Below are 22,604 nucleotides of genomic sequence, written 5' to 3' on the forward strand. Positions count from 1 at the left end.
TAAGTAGTATACCAAACCAAAGAATATTAAACACAGGTAGGTATAAAATTATTTTCTATTACGGACCACAATTTTACCTGAATTTAAATTCCGAAACTTTAGGTAATAATCTTGTTGCGTTGTATGTTAATGACCGCCCTTGGATAATCCCATTCAAAAGCAATTGGTCACTTTCTTATATCTATGACCAGACCATACCAGACATATAGAGGCCCTGCCTAATCCAGATAAAAGCTACGTCTGCTCAGTTCATTTTACTGAAAATGATTACGAAAGAGACTTACAAAATGAGTTATTAGGTTTTTTTTTTGTCTTGAGTAACACATTAAATTCACCACAAAATTTAAATTTTAGGTTTACCTTTAAAAAAGATTATAACAAAAATTGCTGTTCCCAGAAGCCACGGACAGAAGCAAGATTATCTAGATCAAAAAGACTTTATTTCAAAAATGCCAAAAAAGAAGCCCAGCGGGTATTGTCTGAGGTTTTAGCAACAACATCGAATGCCACAAGTGAAATTCTAGAGAAAAATCCATCTCCAGGACCCCGGTCAGAACATATCTCCCTTAGTCTAAAAAGAAAATCTTTGCAAGATGATACCCTCAGAAAAAAATTAGAAAGTATGGTAAAATTGTAAAATAAAGATTTAAGTCTATGTAGTAATATGTATTTTTTATATTATTATTTACCTGCCACCTATACATAGTTGTTATGTATGCCTAATATATTTTTTGTTTTTTAATATGTTCTTTAAGATAATACATATAAGCCATCTTGATTTTACCCTACCTGAGGCCCACCCTACGCTACTTCTAAGTACTAAAACTATTTAATGTTGGCATTAAATGAAAATAGAGAATGATTATCCAAACAAAATGCTATATTAGCTACTCAAAATACTCAAAGTTGATCAAAACTCGGGCCAATACAGGACTTCATCTACGTCACAGCCGGCGAGAGTTTTCGCATTGCACTTGCCGACAGATTTGGCGGATTAGGCAATCCTATTAGGTTTACGGTTCTTGGTTTTCAGTTAAGGGTCAAAAAAATACGGGCAAAACGAGGGGCGTCGTTACCTGTTGTTCCAGCACGTCGGGATCTTCGAAAGGAATGCCCGACGGGTCATGTCTAGGGGGTCCACGCTCGTAGACGTGGAAACTTCCCGAAAACAGATCTTCGAGTTGCGTGGACTAAAAAGCGATTCGCCAGTGGCGTCCGGTTTAGAAAACTAGTAACAAAGCGTAATACCTGTAGGGCCCTTCTGTCCATGAACCCGTGCGGCGGTTTGGAGGTCGAATATTTGAGGTGTTTAGGTAGGGCGGCCTCCATTTGCCCCCGCAGCGATTGCGGGCTGGAGTACGTCATCCCCATGCCTTTAACGGTTCGCGGCCCATACTCGGCCGGCACGACGTACCGACCTGGCCGGGCTGACATTTTGTATTAACTTTTTTTTTTTTTTTCAAAGAAACTTCCACAATCAATCAATAAATCACAATTACGAAACCGGATATAAAATTTTATTCGATAAAACTAAAATTCTTCTACCAACGAAAAATCCGAGAGTATATAGAAATCTATAAGCAAACTAACAATCTTAACTGCAACCTGTCACCAATACGGGAATCAGTCATCCGAGACGGTGTTTATGCCCCTCATTTAGCTCCTCAAACAATATATAAACATGTACAGAGTAAAATGCAAGCCAGTTTCATTCAAGCTCTGAAGGAGCCAACAGGATAATTGGCGAAACGTCATCAAGTTCGACTCAGCAAAAACCGACGAAGTTTTGTAAAAAGTATTAACATTTTTGTTATCTTTAAAAGCAGCGAACGTTAAAAAGAACACATTGATATTTTTTAGCAAATTAAAACTTTTAGAAAATATTTCGAAAAAAATGATTGAAAATTCCTTTGTATTTTTGAGGTTAAAACATTTTTAGAACTTATTTTCATTGAATTAATAATGTTTGAAAAACGTTTGTTGAAACGCATTTTCTGAATATATATTTCAGTATAGTCTGTCTCAATCTGTTGGTCTGGTAGGTATTAAACGACACAACATTAGGGACGGACTCTCAAATCAACCGTAAGAGACAAATTTATGAAATTTCCAGCATCTATGGTCAAATGTCTATACTACTATGTAACTGATTTCTTGGTAAAAAAAATCATGTTTTTTTATCGGTTCCATATTTACAAATTTAAGTTTAAGATTTCGGAAGAAAATTTCACTGCTCGTCATTAGTTTAAACAAAATGAATTTATTTATGAAATCGCGGAATAAATAACCTGCTAAGGATTCGGGCAGTGGCGTAGCGACTCCGTCCGGTCTTTGCGCGCGTGTCGCCAGTGGCGTAGAGGTAACTTGGGGAGTTCTAAGCTGACGAACTCGCGAACCAATTCTGTCGAAATAAAATCGGCTTTTATTTTCACACTTTTTCTGGTTATGATCTTTTTTTGTTCACCTCGAATACGTTTCCGGTCTTGTACTGGATTGCGGCGCGCAGGGATCGCATAGCGACTCGTGTTGGAAGTAAGAGGAACGATCTGCGGATTTGAAATTGACAAATATTTCGTAAGTCTTGGTAATGTATGATTGTCGATATTGACAAGGCAAATAACCTGGGATCGTCCTGCTGGTGCTAGCAGCAGCCCGTCCAGATCTATCTCCACCAAATTTTGGAATCCTGGACATTCTTCAAACAAAAAATTTAGCGCAACCCCAACAAAAGACCTGTCGAAAAGAGATTTTTGACGGCCTAAATCATAGCCGTCCCTACAAAAGCAGCTGACACAGGGCGTGACGTCAAACGTAATTGCAGATGTTTAGCTTAGTGGTCTGTGATCCACACCTTTAAGCAACATGTTTTCCGTGTTTGGGCGAGTGATCATTGTAATATTGTCCAACTCTTTGTGACAACATAATAACTATTATTTCTACGATATGGGCGAATGATCGTAGCAATCGTGCCCAACTGTAAAACGAATTATTGAATTGAATTGAACTTCTACGATACTCTGGTGGATTCTGTGGTGGAGCATTGCACGCGGCGGTTTAACCTCCGTTCGCTCCCGACAGAATCCCCCAATCGTCCAAAAATTTTTGAAATTGGTTTCCACTTGGTGGATTTAGTGTTTTTAGTGTCTAGTGATTGTTTTAAAGTGATTGCTGATTGTTTTTCCCTGTTCACGTCGGTATGGAGGCCGGATGGGCCCGGATGGTCTGCGGTGGAAGCGGGAGGAAGTCGATTTTTTTGGTATCGGTCAGAATCGTTTTTTGCTACCTGAGCAAATTTTCTTTCTTCTTTGTACGTGTTGGTCATTGCCAAAAGCGAAAATCCTCGACGGATGTCGGAAATGGGCAAATGATCCTAGCAGTCTTGCCCAACAGTGTTTGTTAATCGTATAATTAACTTAACTTAACGATACTCTGGTCTCTCGTCAAAGCGAATAAATCTTTTGGCTTTTATTACTACTACTACTTCTACGATGTGCGACATCCGTGAATATTCTGCCAATGTAGTAAAAAAGCAAAGAAAATTTTTTATTGTTTTCTATTGACATATAAAAGTGCCACCTTCAAATTTTACCTGATGTAAATCAAAGGCTAGATCTATAGAAATGCTGTCTAGTGCCGTTAATCCAAAAACTTACGAAGCAACTATGAAAAACATTGGTTTTTAACCAATAACAATATGGCCACTGACAGATTGTCAATAGATTTGGATGGGACAATTTTACGGCAGTTTTTTGTCAAAATATGCCTAGATTTCTTTAAATATTCTAGGAAAACGAGTTGGATATGTTTAAATCGTTGTTTAGAAAGTTATTGAATGAAACGTAGAAGTATCTTCTCCACGAAAATATTAATATACTGCCAGCGCCGGATCTATTTTTACCGCAGTAGGCCCGCTATATTCGGTTGATTATGTTGTTATATTTAGCGGTCCAGTGACAGCTATTGTGCAGTTACGTCATAGCATGACCTCTTTATCTAGATCATTGCGGGATGTGGTAAATTGACACAGGAATTTCGTTTGTCGTTCCGCGCCAGGTTCATTTTTTTTAAAGACATTTTGCAAAACTGCCCTGACTGGGATTTAGTCATATAGAAAGAAACGCAAAAGAGGGAAATTAAAGGTAATTTTTTTTTGGAAATAACGTCTTTGTTGACCTTCTTTATCGCGTTTTTTCTATTGTGGTGTGTCCCCGTACCTCTTAAACCATGAATCCGGCGCATATTCGTAACGCAAGTAAAATAAAACGAAACGTTTATGTAACATTTAATAATTATATTTCAATACTTATACAAAAAAAAAAAAATGAAATAAAAAAAAATACATTAAAATCGTACTGAGTGGGCGATGATAGTGACAAGGACCCTTATCACCGAAACAAAACTTACATTGCGCGCGCGGCGCGGAGGGGGTATCGTTCCGGGTGCGTTTCACGTATTTTTGAACCTCCCCTCCTCGCCCCGCGCACCAACAAAAACAAATATGATAGTACCCCCATCTGAACGAAGTCAATATCATACCTAACATAGTTGATAAGGACTTTATCACAGCTTTTACAAACGGTCATCCGAATGATGACAATAAAAAATATATATATATAGTTACTTCCGACTACAATGTACAGTAAGATGTCTCCTCCCCGCCCCTCCCTCCGTCCGCGACGAACCCAAACGTACGCCAATCTCTAACGCCTCAGCGAAGATACTCAGCAACATTTTACGTTATTTTAATAATTATATTCGAACTTGGGTGTCTTTTATTGAACAATAACGATAACGAACGATACCTACTGAACGATTACTGTGTTGCTCAGTACCTCAAGTGAGGAGGCGATGTCCCAGTCTAATTCAAACGGTAAAGTTTTTTGTAAAAAAAAAAAACATGCTTCTATGAAAATATAAATACATCTTTGTCTTTCGAAATGCGAATGGCGAATACCGAACACAATCGTTGAGAAAACAACTCCGGAAATCTAATTAATACATGGAAGACTAGTGAGGGAACTTTTAGTACCCGAGCACTCATTGTAAGGCAGCCGATTACAGCGCCAAAAATTTTGATTTAATTGGTGGGCGTTATGTTTCATTTTTAAAAGCATTTTATGAAGTTTTTAATGGGCAATTTTGTTTTAATAATGGGTGTTGCGTGTCTAGGTTAAATAAACATACAAAAAAGTGCATAATCTCGAAAACTGTTCCTCAAGATCAATCACAATATATGTACGAGTGTTTGGAGAAAAACTGCAATGCAATAGTTAAGGCAAAGGAATTTTCAGCACGTCAAGGATCAAATCAAATCAAACTAGGTTGACAAAGACAACTTTACAAAAAATAAGATTTATTATTGAGTAAGATCACGTCAAGTGGAACCCCATTTACCACTTGATCATAAAAATTAAAGATTATATCATCCAGCAAAGAGAGTTTGTCGGGATTTGGAAAACAGTTTCGAACACATTCATACAAGAGATTAAGAAATCACAAAACAAAAACCAACCAATGTTAATAATAAGATAAATGCTAAAACGGCGATACGCCACTATATTGTGGATACTGTTGTTTACAGTCCATCGAAGGGTGGATCGCATGCTGTGTATTTTAAAAGTGGTCTCACAAATCCTGTCCTGGTGTGGATGAAAATGACCTGTTGATCTTCACCTGTAACTAGTGCAAGCCATAACTGCCCTGCTTGTTTTTTTAGAATTTTTGTAAATGTTTTGTTCTTTGTATATTGCATTTCATCAATGATAAATGGTTCCCAAATTTTTGGATAGTGTTTGTGCCAATTAAGCGCATTTTGTATTGTTTATTTCTTTCAACTACTTCTTAATTCCTTAAACTTTCTTAATTGGCGACCCGGTACATAATATTACGAGTACAAAAACTGAGATAACACCTTCTATATGAATAATCGTTTCTTTTGAGCACTAGTTATACATGGAACATTTTAATTATAAACATGAAAAGCAAAATAAACTTTTACGCGCACGTCATACATGTCAACCTAGTTCGACTGAGGCGAGGGGGACCGAGAAATCGCGAAGTAACAATTCCGGCGGAACGCCATAGGCAAAAATAATTTCGAATAGAATCTCAATCGAGTCAAAATCACCCTCGGGAACGTACAAAACAATATGAGGAAACAACATGGCGGCGACGCGTGATGAATTCTTTGCGGGCGGGCGGGCGCGGGGAAATAATCCAAATCCTCTGCCGCGGTCGTCACCGTCACTTTAATTTCTAACCTAAATAATTTACAGCGTGGAACACTTTTCCCTACGTTTTTACAAAAAAAGGCGCCATCTGATGGCCCTCCCGTTCACGACGACTATTTACAATATGTTCGGAGTCTTTTTTATGTTCGTCTTTTTTTTTTCGCACCGCTGGCGAGTGCTCTGGTATTGTCTCGCGACGTTACACGCACGGACGACGACCGGAAGCCCGCCATTTTGCCATTTTTAAAGAACGTCGGTAGCCCCTCCTCCTTCGTAGTCGTCGTAGTCGTCGTCGGTGTAACAAGGTAATACTTACATCGTGTGGCGACGTATCGCGCAACTAGGTACGGATGATGTCCAGCACCGAGTCTTTCTGCCTGTAGTCGGCTTTGTGCATCGTGTTAAACGATATGGACCCGTATAGACCCGCCCCTAAGAAATTTAGAAGATTAGGAATTGGGTTTTTACGAGGAAATGGTAAATTTTCAAGGTTAACTTTTTTAAATTTACATTATTTTTTTTAAAAAAAGTGATAGGGTTTCATGTACAGATTTGGGATTACACTTATATCTATTATTTCATAAAAAAGGATCTTTTACCCCGATATTAAAAATGTGTACCGTGCTATAGCTACTTTTTGCATTTTTTGCAAGGCCCGATGGCCCCCCGCCACCCCGGACGGCCCGTGCAAAAAATGTTGATTATGGTTTCTTCTTATGTGTTGGTCTGTAACCAACCAGTATTCTTGCCCGATTTTTTGTAAAAAACAAAGAAGAAGAAGAAGAAATGCCCTTTCACTTATTGTGGTGTATATCGTAACCACAAATATATAATTTCTGGTTTCTCTCTCATGATAGTATTACGTTACAATGGAGCCGACTCAGGTACTTTACTGCTTTTGTTATATATGAATAGACCCACACTATAGGGTATTCCGAGTAAAGGCAAAAGGTTCTGTGTTAAATAAAAGAAATAATATTACAAATAGAATCCGATTGAAAAAGTTATTGAAGAATTAAACGACTCATCTCTTCTATTTCTTCTAACCCAACAAAAACAAATTCTTCTTTTGTACCTACAGCACTCTCAAAATTCTAGGCGACCTCGGTTTGTTCGACAGTTAATGGGTTTAATAAAACAATTTGAGGTAAATTGCAAAAAAAATTCAGGTGCTGTTGGGGCTGCTGTTATAAGAAAAAAATATGTCAGTAATTGAAAATATCACAGGCTTCAAATTCCTAAAAAAATATTTGAGAAGAACTAACCAAAACTACAACACTAACTGATAACTTCTGTACATGTTAAGCAAAGCAAAAAAGGCACAATTTTCTTTTGGGAAATTTTGGAAACCATTGAACTCTCAATTGTTTTTATAACTGCAAAAAATAGATTGTTAATTTACGAATTGTATGTTGTATCCATGTATTGTATTACAATTTTGTTTAATCGCAAACAATAATTTGTAATTTTTATGTTTTAGATTTTATGCTTTGCAATTTGCTATGCAAGTATTTATTAAAGAAAAAATTTTTATCATAACTTGGTCCTATTTCCATTTTTGAACAATCATAATGCCAGATATGCTACGATTATCACAACTGAACACTTTATTTTTGGTTAGTTAATGTAACTTTTAGGATTAGCGTAAAAGGACCTTTCCATTTATGAAATAATATACATACAACTTCCGATATACTATACATTTTTATAAAATAAAATTATAGAGAGGCGGGTAACATTTATAATAGGTCACCAGTTGCTATAAAAAGTACAGTACAATGCCTCACATTTTAAAAGAAAAATTAGAATGATCTTTTACGTTATTTTGATGTCATATTTATTGTTTTTTTTTTTTAAATACAAAATATCGTTTGTGACGCCATAAAATTAAGTTTAAACATGTCCGCCAAAAGGGGAATTTTCGGTGCAAAGATAATTTTTGAATAATAAAAATACTCCCCCCGACCCCGGCCTTACCCGACATCGCAGGCAACTCCCTGGGCGAGGTGTCCCGCGTCTTGTGGGTCGATTTCTCGCTATGCGCTTGAGCGTGATCCCCCTTAGCGTCGCCGTCCTCCGCCAGGACGGTGGACGTCGCGGAAGCCAACCGGACGTCCTGCGTCGCGCCCAAAATATACTTGAAAAACTCGTAGGTCGACCAACAAATCGCTGTCGACGGCATTTGGTACATCACCCTACGGACATAAATACCAAGTTGACGATACGCGTCTAACTTTGACCACTCTGTACGTGTACACAAGTCAAAGTTTTTATTATAAAAAAAAAAACGATTTTATATTAAATATTCAAAAACCTTATACTGGTTTCGTTAAAATTTGACATTTTTGTTAACAGTCATAAGGGGCTTCTAATTAGAAAAAAAGATTAAATCGAGAGGCGTCACAGAGGATAATCTAATTGCAGTTTAAAAAAATCAATCTACGCCACTACTTTTTGGCATGTTTAATTTGTTTTCGAAAATAAAAATGAAAACCATTTCCCCGCATCTCACTGGACATTAAAAATATGACAAAAATCTTATTAATCTTTACTAAAATGTGCACCGCACTAAAATAAATAAAATAACCCCGTTTTTTTCCAACAAATGTTGATGTTGAAATAAGAGCCGAGTTGCGTTATCTGTCGGAAATGATTTTACCTCGCTTTAATGCGGGAGGTAAAACGGGGAGAAAAGAAAAGTGATGTGGGACGTCGATTCGGACTTACACCGTCGACTGTATCCACGATTTGGAAGTGCAAAGAAAAAATCATTCACGCTCAAGCGGCAGGCAGTGCTAGTAAAAAACTAAGAAAGCTAAAATCTGAAGATTTGGATCGGGCAATGTTGCAGTGGTTCCAACAGCAACGTCTTAAAAATGTACCACTCTCTGAACCCATCGTAAAACTAAAAGCAGAAAAGGGTGAGGAAGAGCACCAAGAGGAAGACGAAGATGAAGAAGTTGATCTGGGACCACCACCAACCATTCAACAAGCCCTATATTCAGTTAAGCTGCTAGGGAAAATGCCCGTCTCGAAGAAATGGTGAAAGTACGGGCCAAAGTACGAGGTCATACTAAAAAAATTCAAAAGAAAATGACCGATTATTTGAAAAAAATATGTTTGTAAAATAATTAAATACATGCGTATTGTTATTTTTCAAGTGCCCATAACATTTTATAACAAGGGGCAGTCCACTAAATTTCCCTAAATAGAGTTTCGACCGTATATAAATTTTGAATGTATGTACTATGGCAGCTTGTGCTGGCCAGTCTATTTTGTCAACTTTTTTTTGGCGCCGTTCTATTTAGACTTTCAAAAAAATGGTCTTCCTTGATTACGACACCTGCTCATGTCACACACCGAAGTAATAATAGCTTGGTAACTTTTAAAACGTCAAGTAGATATCTAAAAAACTAAAAATCACACTTTATCACTAGAGCACTACTTCAACTGGCGGATTAACCCCAACAAATAACGAAAATAGAAAAGGCGACGCTTTTTTCAAACTTCTACAAGTCACCATGCGCCTCTAAAACATGAGGTGTCCGGGGTTTATGCAGAAGTTAACGTCATCAAGTGACACCTGGTTTAAAATTAATGAAAATCCATTCGACTCGCCTGGCTTGTAGGCCCCTGAAATAGCCAGCCGGTCCCCTGAGCTGGTAGATGAGTTTCATGCCCTGCACGAGACCCCTGGCCTGCGCGGTCTGCTGGGTATTGAGCAGCGTCTTGCAGACGTCGAGGGGCGTGGTTATGGCGGCGGCGAATGCGCCAGCGACCGCGCCGCTCAGCATATGCGCCGGTGGGTTGTATTTCCTTTCGGCGTTGGTGAGCTAACGACGAAGCGAGACTACGATTATTACCGAAAGGTGGCGGTAGTGAAAGAAACGGCATCACCTTTTGACCAAACTCGTAAACCATGAAGTGGATACTCTGGAATGGCACGTTCATCGTCAGTTGCGTCACGTAGGACCTGTAGAACGCCCTCAGGCCTTCGGTACGGTAGACGTCGTTGACGCAGTTGAGCACCGTCTTGTAGGGCGAGTTGAACATCTGCATCCTCTGTTTGACCACTGTGAATTGTAGATTTCGGTACAATAGGGGGCGAAAATGCCGAGTTTGACTAGCATCTAATCGAAATCGACAAAGAAAGGCAACTATTTTACCCAGAAACTGTGGTTTCAGTTTGCTGTGGTTTGGTTTATTTATCTACCAACAGTAAACAAAACATTTCTGGCAAGTCAAAAGAAAATAAACAAATTCATAACAGGGTACACCACAGGTTTAAAGTTTGAAATTTAGGTATTTAGCAGTACTGTAGATGCTTGAAAGACCTCTTAAAAGAATTGTTACAAGGTAATTTATTGTAAAAGTCCATGACAAAGTCATAGTACGAATACTGCGAAAATGGATTCTACAGGATTCTCTATAGTCCAAACCAAGAAGAATCTGGAAGGTTTTTTTTTACAGTTAAATAAAGCGAAATACACACACCTCATAACTTGAGTATTAAGAGATTATTACGCTTTCGCAGTATGACAGTGAGTTAGACGGAGTCAATATGAACAGACCAATTCGTTGCCTGCTTTTCTTGCATATCTTGCATATAATTAAGTATGTAATATTAAATCTACCCATTAAAAATAAATGTAAAATAAAGAAATAGGGGGTATTGATAACGGATCACTCTAATACGTGACGCCAAGAACTCACCTTCTGCGGGGTTCATCACTCCGTCATGCAACAATGTCGCCAGACAGCCGGAAACCCCTGAAAAGAGGGAAAAAAATTGGCGATAATTCACAACGCTTATGGCTGTGGCTTAAAATAAGGAATACCCACGATCCATTTTTAAGATTAAAAATAACATTAAGTTACATATAAAATAAGTTCTGAATTCTCCGTAGCCTACCTTTGGCCTGAACATCAAGCAAAGAACCACGGACAACATCAGCATAATTACAATATGAAAGAACAAAAGACTTTCATGGCTATAAAGTATATCCTTGTTTTTATATAAATTTTATATTCGAAACCCGAAAGGGATCCGTTTGAATAACCAAATATCTCTCATTCCCAATCTACTCTCGGGTTTTCTCAAAATCGGCAATGATAATAACAAGTCAGTACACACAAGTTGGCTAGGGCCTTCCATTATTAGTACGGTTTTGGGTGGATATTAATTTAGTAGAAAAACTGCAAATAAGCACAAAACAAAAAAAACAAATTTATAGGTTATAATCTTGACGTTCTTCCTATCTGCAAACACTTAACTTTTTAGGAACACACGCCCAATTTTGGATATTTATCCAGAACATTCTTCATTCTCTAAAATTCAAACTAACCAAATACGATGTCATTTTGGAGGAATCAGCGGTTTTATACAAAATACCAAGTTTACCAGGTGGTTTAAAACTAGCTGGCGTGCAAAACTATATGCATTGGATAATGTACAGATTTTTCGTTTGCCAACTGTGTTTAGTTAATAAAAAATCTACGTAACTTATCCGTATAGACGCGCGTGTTCTGTAGTCTGTGACCAAAACAAGCAAGCCGGCTGGCATAAAATAATATAGTAATAAACTTAAAGTTCAAATCAGTTTAAATCGACACTTAACGCATATATGTGGAAAAATAAGTGACAACGAACAAAATTGCCAAAAATTAGCCAAAAACAAATTGATTGACGATCAATTACGAGTGCCAAATAAACTCGACACTGAAACTTCAGCTTCAAGTACTCAACACGAGATAATAAAACGTTAGAAAATTAGATATTTTCTTAAATCTAGTAACCTGACGTTTCTATAAGGTGGAACGACAGTTTCGGACGAAAATTCTTGAATTAAAAAAAAAACAGGGTTATTTATTTCCATATTAAGAAGAAAATGAAAAATACGGTACTGGTTTAGAAGACATCGAAGATATTCAATATAAAAAATTCAACGTTTTCTGTGTACAATTTATTTCGCGACCAGGCGAGTTGGAGTGGTGGGGGGAGGGTATTATATAAATACGATAAAATCGAATATGGCGCAATTTTTAGAAACAAATGAATCGATATCAAGTAGGCGAGCGCGTGTAACATCGACAACAAGTTATATTATAACTCGGCGGGATTTCTTAATTATATGACGTTTCCCGATTACATTGTATGTATTTGTTTTCCCATCGTATCCAATCAACTACAAACCACTAGAAAATCTCCATGTCGCGTTTTGACGAACGCAAGAGAATAACGTTTGGTAGTTAAAGGCGTTAAATGTTCGATCGTTGATGGTACAACTTGGCAACAAAAATTTACCCTCAGACCATATGCAATGATCAAAGAAACGACTTCTTTGGTATGACGAAATTAGATATCGGCGAAGCAAGTTCTTTAGGATAAACAAGAAAGAAACTAGTCAAACGAAAATATTTAGAAGGTGCAATGATATAAAAGCGATTTTTTTTTCTTCCACAGGCTACTGTAATACTTTTTACAAAACTTCTGGATTCCTCCTGCGTCGGGTTTTGCTGAGTCGAACTTGCTGACGTTTCGCCAATCATCCTATTGGCTTTTTCGGGGCTTGAGCAGGAGGAATGCAGAAGTTTTGTAAAAGAAAGCGAATCTTTGTTTTCTAAATTCAAAACCCCAATATTTGTAATTTTCGAAACTTATTTTTCTTAGCGTAAATCATAAGACAGTAAACAAATATAGAAGTGAGTTATTATTCATCAAAATTCGTAAAAGATAAAGGCTATGAAATGATACAGAATTGAACCCCAAACCCAATAAAAGTGCCAGATGCAAGTTGTTCATTTTTTTTTAATGAGAAATTATTTTGATATTTGTGACCACCCCAATTTTAGTTTTCAAGTATAAAAAACACCCATTTTCATCCAAAAAAAATGGAAAGGTTCATTTTTGCTCAAAAGCTACTCAAAGTTTCGTATGCTATGTTATGACAGAAAAAATCTCAAAATCATGCGAATAATTAGAATTTTTAAAAATATTCATAGCATTCCGTTAAAAAAAATAAATATACTATAAATAAAATATATATGTATTTAACTTTTTTTCTTCAGTGTCGTAACTATTTCTAAAAAATAAATAAAATAAAAAGCTTCGAGGAGACGACACTTTTCTTGGTCCTCTGCCTATACACGGAAAACTACAGCGCGTTTGCATTTTTGCGAGTCCAAAGTTCGCCGTCATTCATTGTTTCATAGCGCATTTAATTCGGTATGGGAATTCAAGGTGGGGAAGTCCGAATTACGCGCGCGGCATTTTTCTTTTGTCCCGCGGTTTTAATTGGATAATTTTCGTGACGGTGTGATCTCGCGATTCCGTCCACTCACCAGAAATTTATGCCGGTAATGCGTCAAGATCGAACTGACGTGACGCGGTCAAAAACCATTTCAGCGCGTACATTTATTTTTTAGCATTTTTAATAATTTACTCCGTTTTAAGAACGGTACGTACTTTTAAAGAAATTATTCGAAAGATATTGAATACCATCTCTGCTATGCCCTGTTGCCATATCATTATTGAACTGTGCAACTGTATTGCACAGGGCACCTACGATGATTGTCAAGGGTCCCGTGAGTGGCATGGAGACGGATGGGTTTATAATATTATCAAATATTTTCCAAAAAATAAAAAAAATATTTAAAAATAATAAATTATGGTTATTTCCTCCTCTATTTTGAATAAAAATTTTAGCTTTGGTACAAGTTGGACAATATCTCCAATAAGCCCATTCCAACTGTTAGGGGTGTTTTATGGTCTTCAAAAAGGCCTGCAGATCATTTCCCAAGCATTCTCAATTGGGATTAGATCAGTACTGGCTGCTGGCCAATCCATAGTTTCAATTCCAAACTCATGAAGAAAATTTCGCACAATCTGAGCAACAAGCGGTCTATTTGCTATTAAACTGCCATTACTAATAATCACAAAGTCGGCACGAGCAGCTAAAGAGATTCCTCCCCAAAATATAAGGGACCCTTCACCAAATAATCTGGTGTTTTGGAGGTTACATTGGGCGTATTTGTTTAGAGCACAGTGCGACAGAAACAATCTCATTTTACTGAGCATAAGAAAACCGAGAAAGTTTAAAAACGAGGCTAGAATGTAGGTTATGTTTGCCGCATTCTTCTTCTTTAGTTCAATAAGCAATTGGCAATGACATCAGCGATGTTGGTTAGTTTTGGTTAGTCTTGTTTCATAGCCGTTCTTGTTAAGATGAAAGAAACAGCAGTGTCAACAATATTTTTATTTAACCATGATCGTAATAATGTAAAAACCAAATAGATCCTTGGAATTTAATGACTATAGTTTAACTCACTATTCGGACCATTCTTCAACATAAGTTTTTATTTACTTGGACTTACAATAATTAATATCTCCATTATCAGCTTATCTCTGTAATAATAATCAAGTATAATTATCAAGATTATTATTCTGTAGTCACGCCGCTGTTGCACTACTTTAATTCAATAAATTCGGGAACGAAAACTATCATGGGAATTAACCTGAATTTTACGACATAACCTCTAAGTTACTGATCCCTGCAACTGCAACTGCAAATTTACATTTTATTCTTTTCCCGCATCAAGAAACGAAACATAAAAAACACTGCCAGCCAAAAGAACGTAATTTTTTTGGCAAACGTCGACAATACAACAAAAACGATAAGAAAAATAACAACCAAATCTTCGTTGTAAAACGTTAAGTGCGAGAAAAATATTTTATTTAACACCAATCAAAGCTCGCCGCGGTTGTTGCTGACGTCACGAAATCCTTATGTCCACCGATTTTTATCAATACGCGTGACGACGGTGACAATTGCAAAGGTAAAAGGCCCACGCGTGGCAATCACAAGTGCAACGCGCTCGTACCGGGTGTCCAAAAAAAAACGATAAAACTACTACATATATAATTGCGACACCCCGTAACTTCGATTCGCATCTGCATTTTCGCCCCCTCTAGCTCCGCCATCGCGCGAATCGATCATGTCACCGTTTAGTTCGAGTCGGCTACGCGTGGTGGCGCCACTCGCATCCTCCATTCCAACAACTATTTCTGCAATTTCTCCAAGCTCCTGCACAATCCTCCCGTCGACAATGCGTTCTACGCCACTGGCGAATTACGTTCGACAATACTGTCGTCGGAATTGCAGTATGATATTCGAACAAAACAATGCGAATTTAAAACATTAATTAATATACAGGGTGGCGCCGGATTAGTAAAAACTACGCTTAAACATCTGTAAAATTGCCGAAGCTGGAACGATAACATTCAACAACGTGAGGCTTTTTGAACAGCCATGTAGTCGGATTTACTACTTTTACGTCACACGTCATAATTTGGTATTTTATTATCATTATCAGCCGTTAGAGAGCTAAATACAGTTATTTGTAAAATGGGATTTCAGCCACCATATTCACTTGATATAGCCCCCTACGACTTTTTCCTGTTCCCAAAACTCAAGAAACCCACGGAAGGATGGATTGAGATAAAGCAAAAATGGCTGGAAGAACTCAATGCTATACCAGAACTGGTTCGAGGATTGGAAAAACTAATAAATAAATACTTTTTAATAAAACTCCAAGGACTCCAAGGGTCAGAATTAAATTATAAATAAAGCCGTTCTTATTTACGTAATTAGGATTTGTATATGTCAGCAAGCTATTTCGATAAGTGACGTCATACAGCCAGACGACATAGTTTGAGACAAAGTATACCAATTTTTTGTTCGTCGAATTAAGGAAAGACCCGGGCAAGCTGGAGGAATGAAATATGGCCGAACAGGTCCGTACTTTGCTTAGAATTTAATAATTGGGGGTTTTGTTAGGAAAAATATTGTATTTATGTTCAAATCTAAAATAAAATATCGAGGTTCACTACTTTTTAGGGCTACACTTGATCTTAAAAGAGTTTTCATGTTCAAGGTGCGACACAGTAAATATTAAAGATTACCAATTTATAATTAAATATTTTTCCGAGACGGAAAATCCTCGATAAAAAAAAACATTCCCGCGCGTACCGGTATATCCCCCGCAACAAAACAAAACGTTATTATCGTACGATACCCCGTCGTGCAATTGACTACTACTCGCTGATACCGGCAAACGCGGCGTATTAATAGAATATCAGTTTATTGGCCTAGATTTTTTTCTGCCCCAACGGTGCCAAGAAAAAACGAGCCACGAACCGATCGAACCACTTTCTCCTGCCAAGCATGGCGGATAAGTACCAAAGATTTAGAAAAAAAAAAAGGAGGGCGGGGGAGGTCTGAGTTGGTGTTGCACAATCGGTTGCAAAAAAATAATGGGGCTCCATGCCCGAAATACCGTTACCGCATTCGCTAGGTGCTCGGTTTGACGTAATAATGAGGTAGCGATTCGTCGATGACCTTGCAGGTTTTCACGATGATACAATATATCCACACACACACACGCGCGCCCGCGCACACACGATCAGTAAACAACAGCCAGAGTCGTCCGCGAATGCAGAGTGTTCCAAAAACATGACAAAAGAAAAGTCTTCATAAACATAGAGGCTTAGTTTTAACTCCAGTGACGTGGGCACTTTATCGAATATTATCGGAAAAACAATATTACGCAACTACTTTTTTTATAACTTTAATGTTTTTTGTTTCGTTAAGCATCTAAAGAACTCCTTTGACTTTTAACTGCAATGTCGCCACCAGAAGCAATTTTCTTGAATATTGTTTTCGATGATTATTAATATATTTAAGGTTTGGGAAAAAAACGTCAAATACAAAAGTTGTTGAAAATATTCCCATAATTACCTACACACATTTACAGTTGGAAATTGAAATTGCCTGTAGCAATGAGGATTTACTATGGTCCACTGTCTGATTGAAAACGACGTCTCGTTTTTATCGAGAAAACTCTCCTTTCAGGTTTTCCGATGTTTTTTTTAATGGAACTATTGGGATTTTCTTCGACTTTTAGTAAAATCGTTGAATTTCTATCGCGATCTATTTTCAATGGTCTTTTCTTTCTGACTAGGCTGGATGTGTGTTGAAATTTTTCATAGATTCGATTAAAGGTTTTTTGCCTCGAACGGGCATTCGGGTGCTCCTTCTGAGCCAATTAGGCCCTCTTATTTGCTTTACCAGACGTTTCAAAAATTATTTGTTTTTATCATTCAGAATTTTACTACATCTTTACACGGTAACTGTCACTGTCAGTTGGTTTTTGGTGACGACCACACCACAACCACCTAAGGTACAAATTATAAATTCTCGAACATTTTATTTTCGAATATTGTTTTTATGTTAAACGCGAATATATACCAAAAAAAATGTTGATTTGAGAATTTCAGTTTAAATCTCATTGATAGTTAAGCAATACATTTGAATGTCTCATTTTGCTATTCTCCATGGCTTCCAATAAATTTAATTTCCTACTTTAATTAACTGGAAGCCATGGAGATTAATAAAATGAGACATTCAAATGTCAAACGATCAATTAGATTTAAATACCCCTCCATTATTAAAATTAAATTCTCACAACATTAAAGTTTTAGTATCATTTTTCGGTATATATAGTAACAGGTAGTTTGTAAATATTACATTTGATAAAGACACGGTGTTGTCGAAACAATTGTCATGCGAATTTATATAATGTCGTGAAAATCTGAACTTTTAGTTCTTATTTATTTTGTTAAATGGATTTTCATCAAGTAAAAGCCACCTCAATTCAACTCTTATCTGTGGATAACTTCTGCAACACCCCGCTTTTTTATTATTTTAGTATACCTGTCAGAACTCATCTGAATTGGATCGGAAGCAGTGGATCAGTACACTTGCCCCAATGTTAAAAAAAATAAAGGCAGCGTAATCGAAAAAGAGTTAAATGCTTGAGAAAAATTAAGAAGCAGACATTTCCAACATTTGTTGCAGTATAGTTTAAGTTATAAATGTCATTGGACTTAACAATTTTAATCTAATAGCCTATTAATACACCAAATAATTAATATCTCCCACTATTTATCAAAGCTCCCATACATCTCCTATCAATTAAGTCGAATAAAACGCAGCTTTTCTTAAAACCCGAGAGTTCCGGTTTCATTTATAACGTGGAGATGTTGAAGTAATTAACGCCATATTAACAAGTTCGAATCCAACTGCTATTGTTACATTCTGTTTACTGGTAGAATTTTACATTTTGTTGAAAATACCACCACTGATAAAACGGTCTTGAGATAACGCGCGAGGTAATTCAGCACGCCGAACCATAAAATCTCTTGAGTAAACAAAAACAGTTACACGAGCGGTTACAAAAAAATCCAATAGGACCGATTTTAGTCATTCGCTTACCGCGCTACAGACGGACAAACACTTACCGTAAACTGCCGTGTGATACCTGGCAGATGGTACATAATCTTTAAACGTCTCCTTCAGGAATTCGTAAGAACTAAAATAAAGAGCGTGGGACGGCCCCGCGCCCAAAACCATCGCCGACATGCCTCTTATGGGCCTCAAAATGCCCTCCTGCCGCACCATTTTTATCAAGGTGCCCCCTATACCTTCCGTGCTCGAAGTCGTCAAAGACTGCATCCTCGTCTAAAAAAAGAAGAGGAAAAGTCAAGGAGGTAAACAGAATCGCATTAGCCTTGAACCGGCCCGAGCTTTGAATTTCAATCTCTAAACGGAAACGTGTTATAATTAAAAATTATTTTCAATTAAAATGTAAGCGTTTGCCTTAAAATGAACGACTATTACGCTGGCGATTCAATTGTCACAAATAACACGGCACGATACAGGTTTCCAAGAGATTAGATTTTGTTGCACGTTAAACACGATACAGTTCGGATATAATTAACGAAAGTCGATGCGAACCACGAATTATAGCTAGATTTCGTTGTAAATTCCATGGACGTCGAATTTTTCACTTTCTTTCAGTCAATAATGCAAGTGTAATAGATTGAAAGTGATTTGTCTCGAACATAACCTCACATTTAAAGCGGCATTAATAAACGGATCTCGGAGATTGAACCGTGATTGCGCAACAATGGGGACCGATTCGCATCTCGGCTGCCATTAAACGAAAACGCAAACTTCTATAATTACCTAAACCCCCTATTTCCAAACTCTTTTGAATTTTCGCCAATATTTTTATGTCTGTTCTAAATAGCTACTTTACTAAACTGAACCATGATATTACTGAAATCTACTTCAATCGCGAACCGAATAGGAATTTAGCATTGGCCACTTTTGGTTACCGTATTTTAAAGTGATATAACCTCAAAATTATGGCCACCCAGCAACGTCTTTCTGGAATCGTTTTCACCAGTCGGAAAAGTTTATTTTCACTTACTTTCACCGAATCTAGGGGATACATTATGCAATGCTCCATTATCCCGGCAATCGCTCCTGCTATCATATGTGTTCCAACGTTGTCTGTCGGTAGCGTTTCATAATCGTCGGGATTCATAGTTTGCGTCCGATTCGCTATTTTTCGGAGACAACGAGAATGGGGATTTTGTAATTTCCGGTTGTCAGTGCCTCTTAAGCTTGTCCGATGTTAAAATAAAAATCCACAGCAATTTCGAAGAAATCAAGTGCACAAACGCACCACGTTCGGCGAAAAACGACACTGACCTGTCCTCCTACCCCTCGATGGTTAAAAGACAATTGCGCGCGACGTTGCCGCCATTACACCGCAAGTTTTCCCCACAGGTTCGGAGTGTGAAGCGTTTAAAAAACGTTGTTTATATTTTGTGTGCTTTAACAAAATCCCGTGCCTATTTTGTTAACGTTGAATCTAACACCGCGTCCGTCTAAATTTTCTAGAACATTGATTAAATGATTATTCTGTCGTTTGGAGTTGCAATAATAAAAATGAAAGACATCTGGCATCAAGGATCCGTCCCCCACCTCATGTGCTTGGTGTGCGCGGATGTCGTGCGCAACAACTGTCGCCACGCGCAAATCCTAATTATACAGTGTCTCGAAAAATTCCAAGTAAATAAAATTAATTAATTCAGATAAGCTGTGTGGGTCGGCGCGTTGATAACATGCCCCGGAATGAATAACTGCAGCGATTATTAGCATCCCCGGGATCGCGTAACAGCAGAAACTTACTTTAAATATAGTCCGATAAGACGATTTTGATCGCGGCAAGATGTGGTCGGCGTAAATGAAGTGAAAACTTGAATTTGTTTTCCAACCTAACACCCGAATTATGTAACACGTGATTTCAAATTAGGAAGCAGTCATATTTTGAGCTATTATTTTTGCACGTTTGGCGATTCTACAATTTAAATGAAACCAATATCTTATTGTGAACGTAGGTCGTTGTTTCTTTTATTACTTTTACTTATTGCAGATTCAATAAGTTGCGTTAGACAGGGTACAAATTAAAATACTCAAATTATTAAGTTAATCCATTTATTTCAAACGTTTTAAAAACGAAATTAGATATTTTGGCAGACTGGTGAACATTGTAGGAGTCTTAAAAAAATTAAAGTGATAATTTTCAAGACTTGATGTTGCGCAAATAAGGAAGAATCTGGTAACTGTAAAGTGGATAGCTCAGGCTGTCGATCCACTCCTTATGCCATGAGCTTTCCATTTGGTCTTGGATTCGGGTTTTCGTTGCCTTGTGAATATGATCTTCCAAATATAAGTGTTTCGATCCGACTACCGCACTTTCCAGAAAATACACATAGTTCCTTAGTGGTATTTCCACCTGGTCTATAATTTGTGCCGTCTTGGTCAGCCAATTCATTATCGGAACATTCCACCAATCCCAACTCATAGACTGATGGTTACTCTTGAATTCCGCACTGGTGGTGTTATCAACTGTGTCAGAAATGTCCGCTTTTATCGACGCTAATAATATTCCGGTTTTTAGAAGCTTAACGATATTCCATGAACCAGAGTTATTGGTTAGGTCAGTCTTATTTTCGTGTAAATCGAGTGTAAAATTCGTTTTCTCTTCGGGTTTTACGATGCAGCTTTCGATCGGAAGTAGATAATCCATTTTCCGTAAGTACAGGCTAGTGCCGGGTATGTGACTCGCTAAAAACACAGAACCTGTCAGTGTCATCAGTCCTGCGGTGTATGTGGCTGCCAAAATAAGGGAAACGGCAAAAATGCAATGGATTATGTTTTGAATATCCAAAACTGCCGCTAAAACTTGCAGCTCTGTGTATGTGAAGTGTCCCCTTGGCATTGCTTGCCTTTTAGCTAGTTCAGTTTCAACTTCTCCTAGCTTCTTCCAGAATGCTAGCTCATTGACATAAATTTCCCAATCCTAAAATTGTTTTAAAAAATTACTGCTAATGATCAGATAAATGACAGCAATTGTTTACTATGGCTTTAAGAAATTCCTTTTCCAAAGAAACGAGTTGCTTGCACGTTATGCCACCAGAGTTAGCCCACCTTTTCATAAAAACCTCATTGCATTCCCCATCGTCAAACAAATATTTAGAAGACACCATCTAAAAATCACAAATTTGTGAAAATCATTCTCACCTGTAAAAAGCAGACTCACCAAAGAAACCAAGAATAAGTCGGCAGGGGCGGTCCTTTCTAAATATTCAGGTTTACAATTCTTGAGTCTATCAAAATACAACATTGCCAGAACTAGAGAACAAGGTGAAACAGAAGCATTGCGTGAAATCTGTGCCGCAGTATCCCAGTGGAGTCTATCCAGTGATTTCCCCTTTTGCACTTCAGAAAACATTTCTACTGCCAATTCTAACCAATAACGTAAAAAAATAAGTTTAGTTTATGCACAATGTGCCTGCTTTTCGTTAAAGTTCTCCCTACCTGTTACTGGAAAACTTAATACATCAGATCTAGGCAATTTTCCATAGTAGAGAGTCTTGGTTATTCTGGATAGGTACTTTTGGTGACTGTCGACTCCCTGAAATATCGATCAATGTGCACTATACTACTTTTGTATATGCTCAGCTATTTAAGTTATCCCTAGTTCCCCTTATATGGCATTTAGAATATAGTCATCAATTTTAGTAATTTAACTGTATTACCTACCTTTGAATAGGGCGTCTTCTTGCATATTTTTGACATGTCACTTTTATTCTACCACACTAACTCAATTTATCGTATACAATATAAATTTCTTCAAGTAAAAACAAAATTATCTAAGCAGTTAAAACAGCAGCACCACCCCCTTGTAAAGGAACTGGAACGCACAATGTTGCACACGGACCATAGAATAAATTCTATTCCATGTAAATTCTATGGCATCGTTAAAGTGGTTAGCTATGTTGATAAACACGCTGAAAATGTTAGCGACCCAGTGAAATGTATAACTTTAACATTGGGGAAACCGACACGTGATTTTTGCTACTCATGTTTCATTTCGTTGATTTCAACAACGTACCCAGAG

The 22,604-nt window shown here is 37.5% G+C and overlaps 3 protein-coding genes across 4 annotated transcripts in view; all 3 read right to left on the bottom strand.

The window, feature by feature from the left end:
* LOC132702821 (uncharacterized) overlaps positions 1 to 2,761 on the bottom strand; it is a 37,361-nt gene extending 34,600 nt beyond the window's left edge. For both annotated transcript variants that reach the window (XM_060671619.1, XM_060671620.1), the window contains exons 1-5: positions 2,622 to 2,761; positions 2,465 to 2,546; positions 2,289 to 2,401; positions 1,249 to 1,427; positions 1,077 to 1,190 (exon numbers count right to left, since the gene is read on the bottom strand). In XM_060671619.1, coding sequence (XP_060527602.1) covers positions 1,077 to 1,190; positions 1,249 to 1,427; positions 2,289 to 2,401; positions 2,465 to 2,546; positions 2,622 to 2,694 — 561 coding nt within the window. In that variant the 5' untranslated portion in view covers positions 2,695 to 2,761. The remainder of the gene's footprint in view (positions 1 to 1,076; positions 1,191 to 1,248; positions 1,428 to 2,288; positions 2,402 to 2,464; positions 2,547 to 2,621) is intronic.
* Positions 2,762 to 4,885: 2,124 nt separating this feature from the next.
* Positions 4,886 to 19,832, bottom strand: LOC132703367 (mitoferrin-1). Its single transcript, XM_060672586.1, has 7 exons — positions 19,563 to 19,832; positions 18,589 to 18,808; positions 10,944 to 11,000; positions 10,128 to 10,303; positions 9,849 to 10,063; positions 8,208 to 8,425; positions 4,886 to 6,662 (listed from the first exon to the last, which is right to left on the bottom strand). The coding sequence occupies exons 1-7, from the start codon at positions 19,677 to 19,679 to the stop codon at positions 6,571 to 6,573; spliced, it is 1,095 nt and encodes a 364-aa protein (XP_060528569.1). The 5' UTR covers positions 19,680 to 19,832; the 3' UTR covers positions 4,886 to 6,570.
* A 798-nt stretch (positions 19,833 to 20,630) lies between these two features.
* On the bottom strand, positions 20,631 to 22,573 carry LOC132704132 (protein CNPPD1). The gene is made up of 5 exons (XM_060673937.1): positions 22,247 to 22,573; positions 22,022 to 22,118; positions 21,744 to 21,949; positions 21,562 to 21,690; positions 20,631 to 21,503 (listed from the first exon to the last, which is right to left on the bottom strand). The coding sequence occupies exons 1-5, from the start codon at positions 22,280 to 22,282 to the stop codon at positions 20,724 to 20,726; spliced, it is 1,248 nt and encodes a 415-aa protein (XP_060529920.1). The 5' UTR covers positions 22,283 to 22,573; the 3' UTR covers positions 20,631 to 20,723.
* Between the last annotated feature and the right edge of the window lie 31 nt (positions 22,574 to 22,604).

Source organism: Cylas formicarius, unplaced genomic scaffold, assembly GCF_029955315.1.
Source record: "Cylas formicarius isolate icCylForm1 unplaced genomic scaffold, icCylForm1.1 PGA_scaffold_6__28_contigs__length_40554024, whole genome shotgun sequence".
Lineage (NCBI taxonomy): Eukaryota > Metazoa > Arthropoda > Insecta > Coleoptera > Brentidae > Cylas > Cylas formicarius.

What these genes read in the sequence shown, in the direction of transcription:
- LOC132703367 (XM_060672586.1), bottom strand. Translation starts at nt 19,679, where the DNA reads ATGAATCCCGACGATTATGAAACGCTACCGACAGACAACGTTGGAACA. An exon ending in GTATCACACGGCAGTTTACG is followed by an intron (nt 11,001 to 18,588) that starts GTAAGTGTTTGT and finishes CCCTCTTTTCAG; the next exon opens with GGGTTTCCGGCTGTCTGGCG. An exon ending in TTTACGAGTTTGGTCAAAAG is followed by an intron (nt 10,064 to 10,127) that starts GTGATGCCGTTT and finishes CTTCGTCGTTAG; the next exon opens with CTCACCAACGCCGAAAGGAA.
- LOC132704132 (XM_060673937.1), bottom strand. Translation starts at nt 22,282, where the DNA reads ATGTCAAAAATATGCAAGAAGACGCCCTATTCAAAG. An exon ending in ACTTATTCTTGGTTTCTTTG is followed by an intron (nt 21,691 to 21,743) that starts GTGAGTCTGCTT and finishes TGTGATTTTTAG; the next exon opens with ATGGTGTCTTCTAAATATTT. An exon ending in AGGAATTTCTTAAAGCCATA is followed by an intron (nt 21,504 to 21,561) that starts GTAAACAATTGC and finishes AAACAATTTTAG; the next exon opens with GATTGGGAAATTTATGTCAA.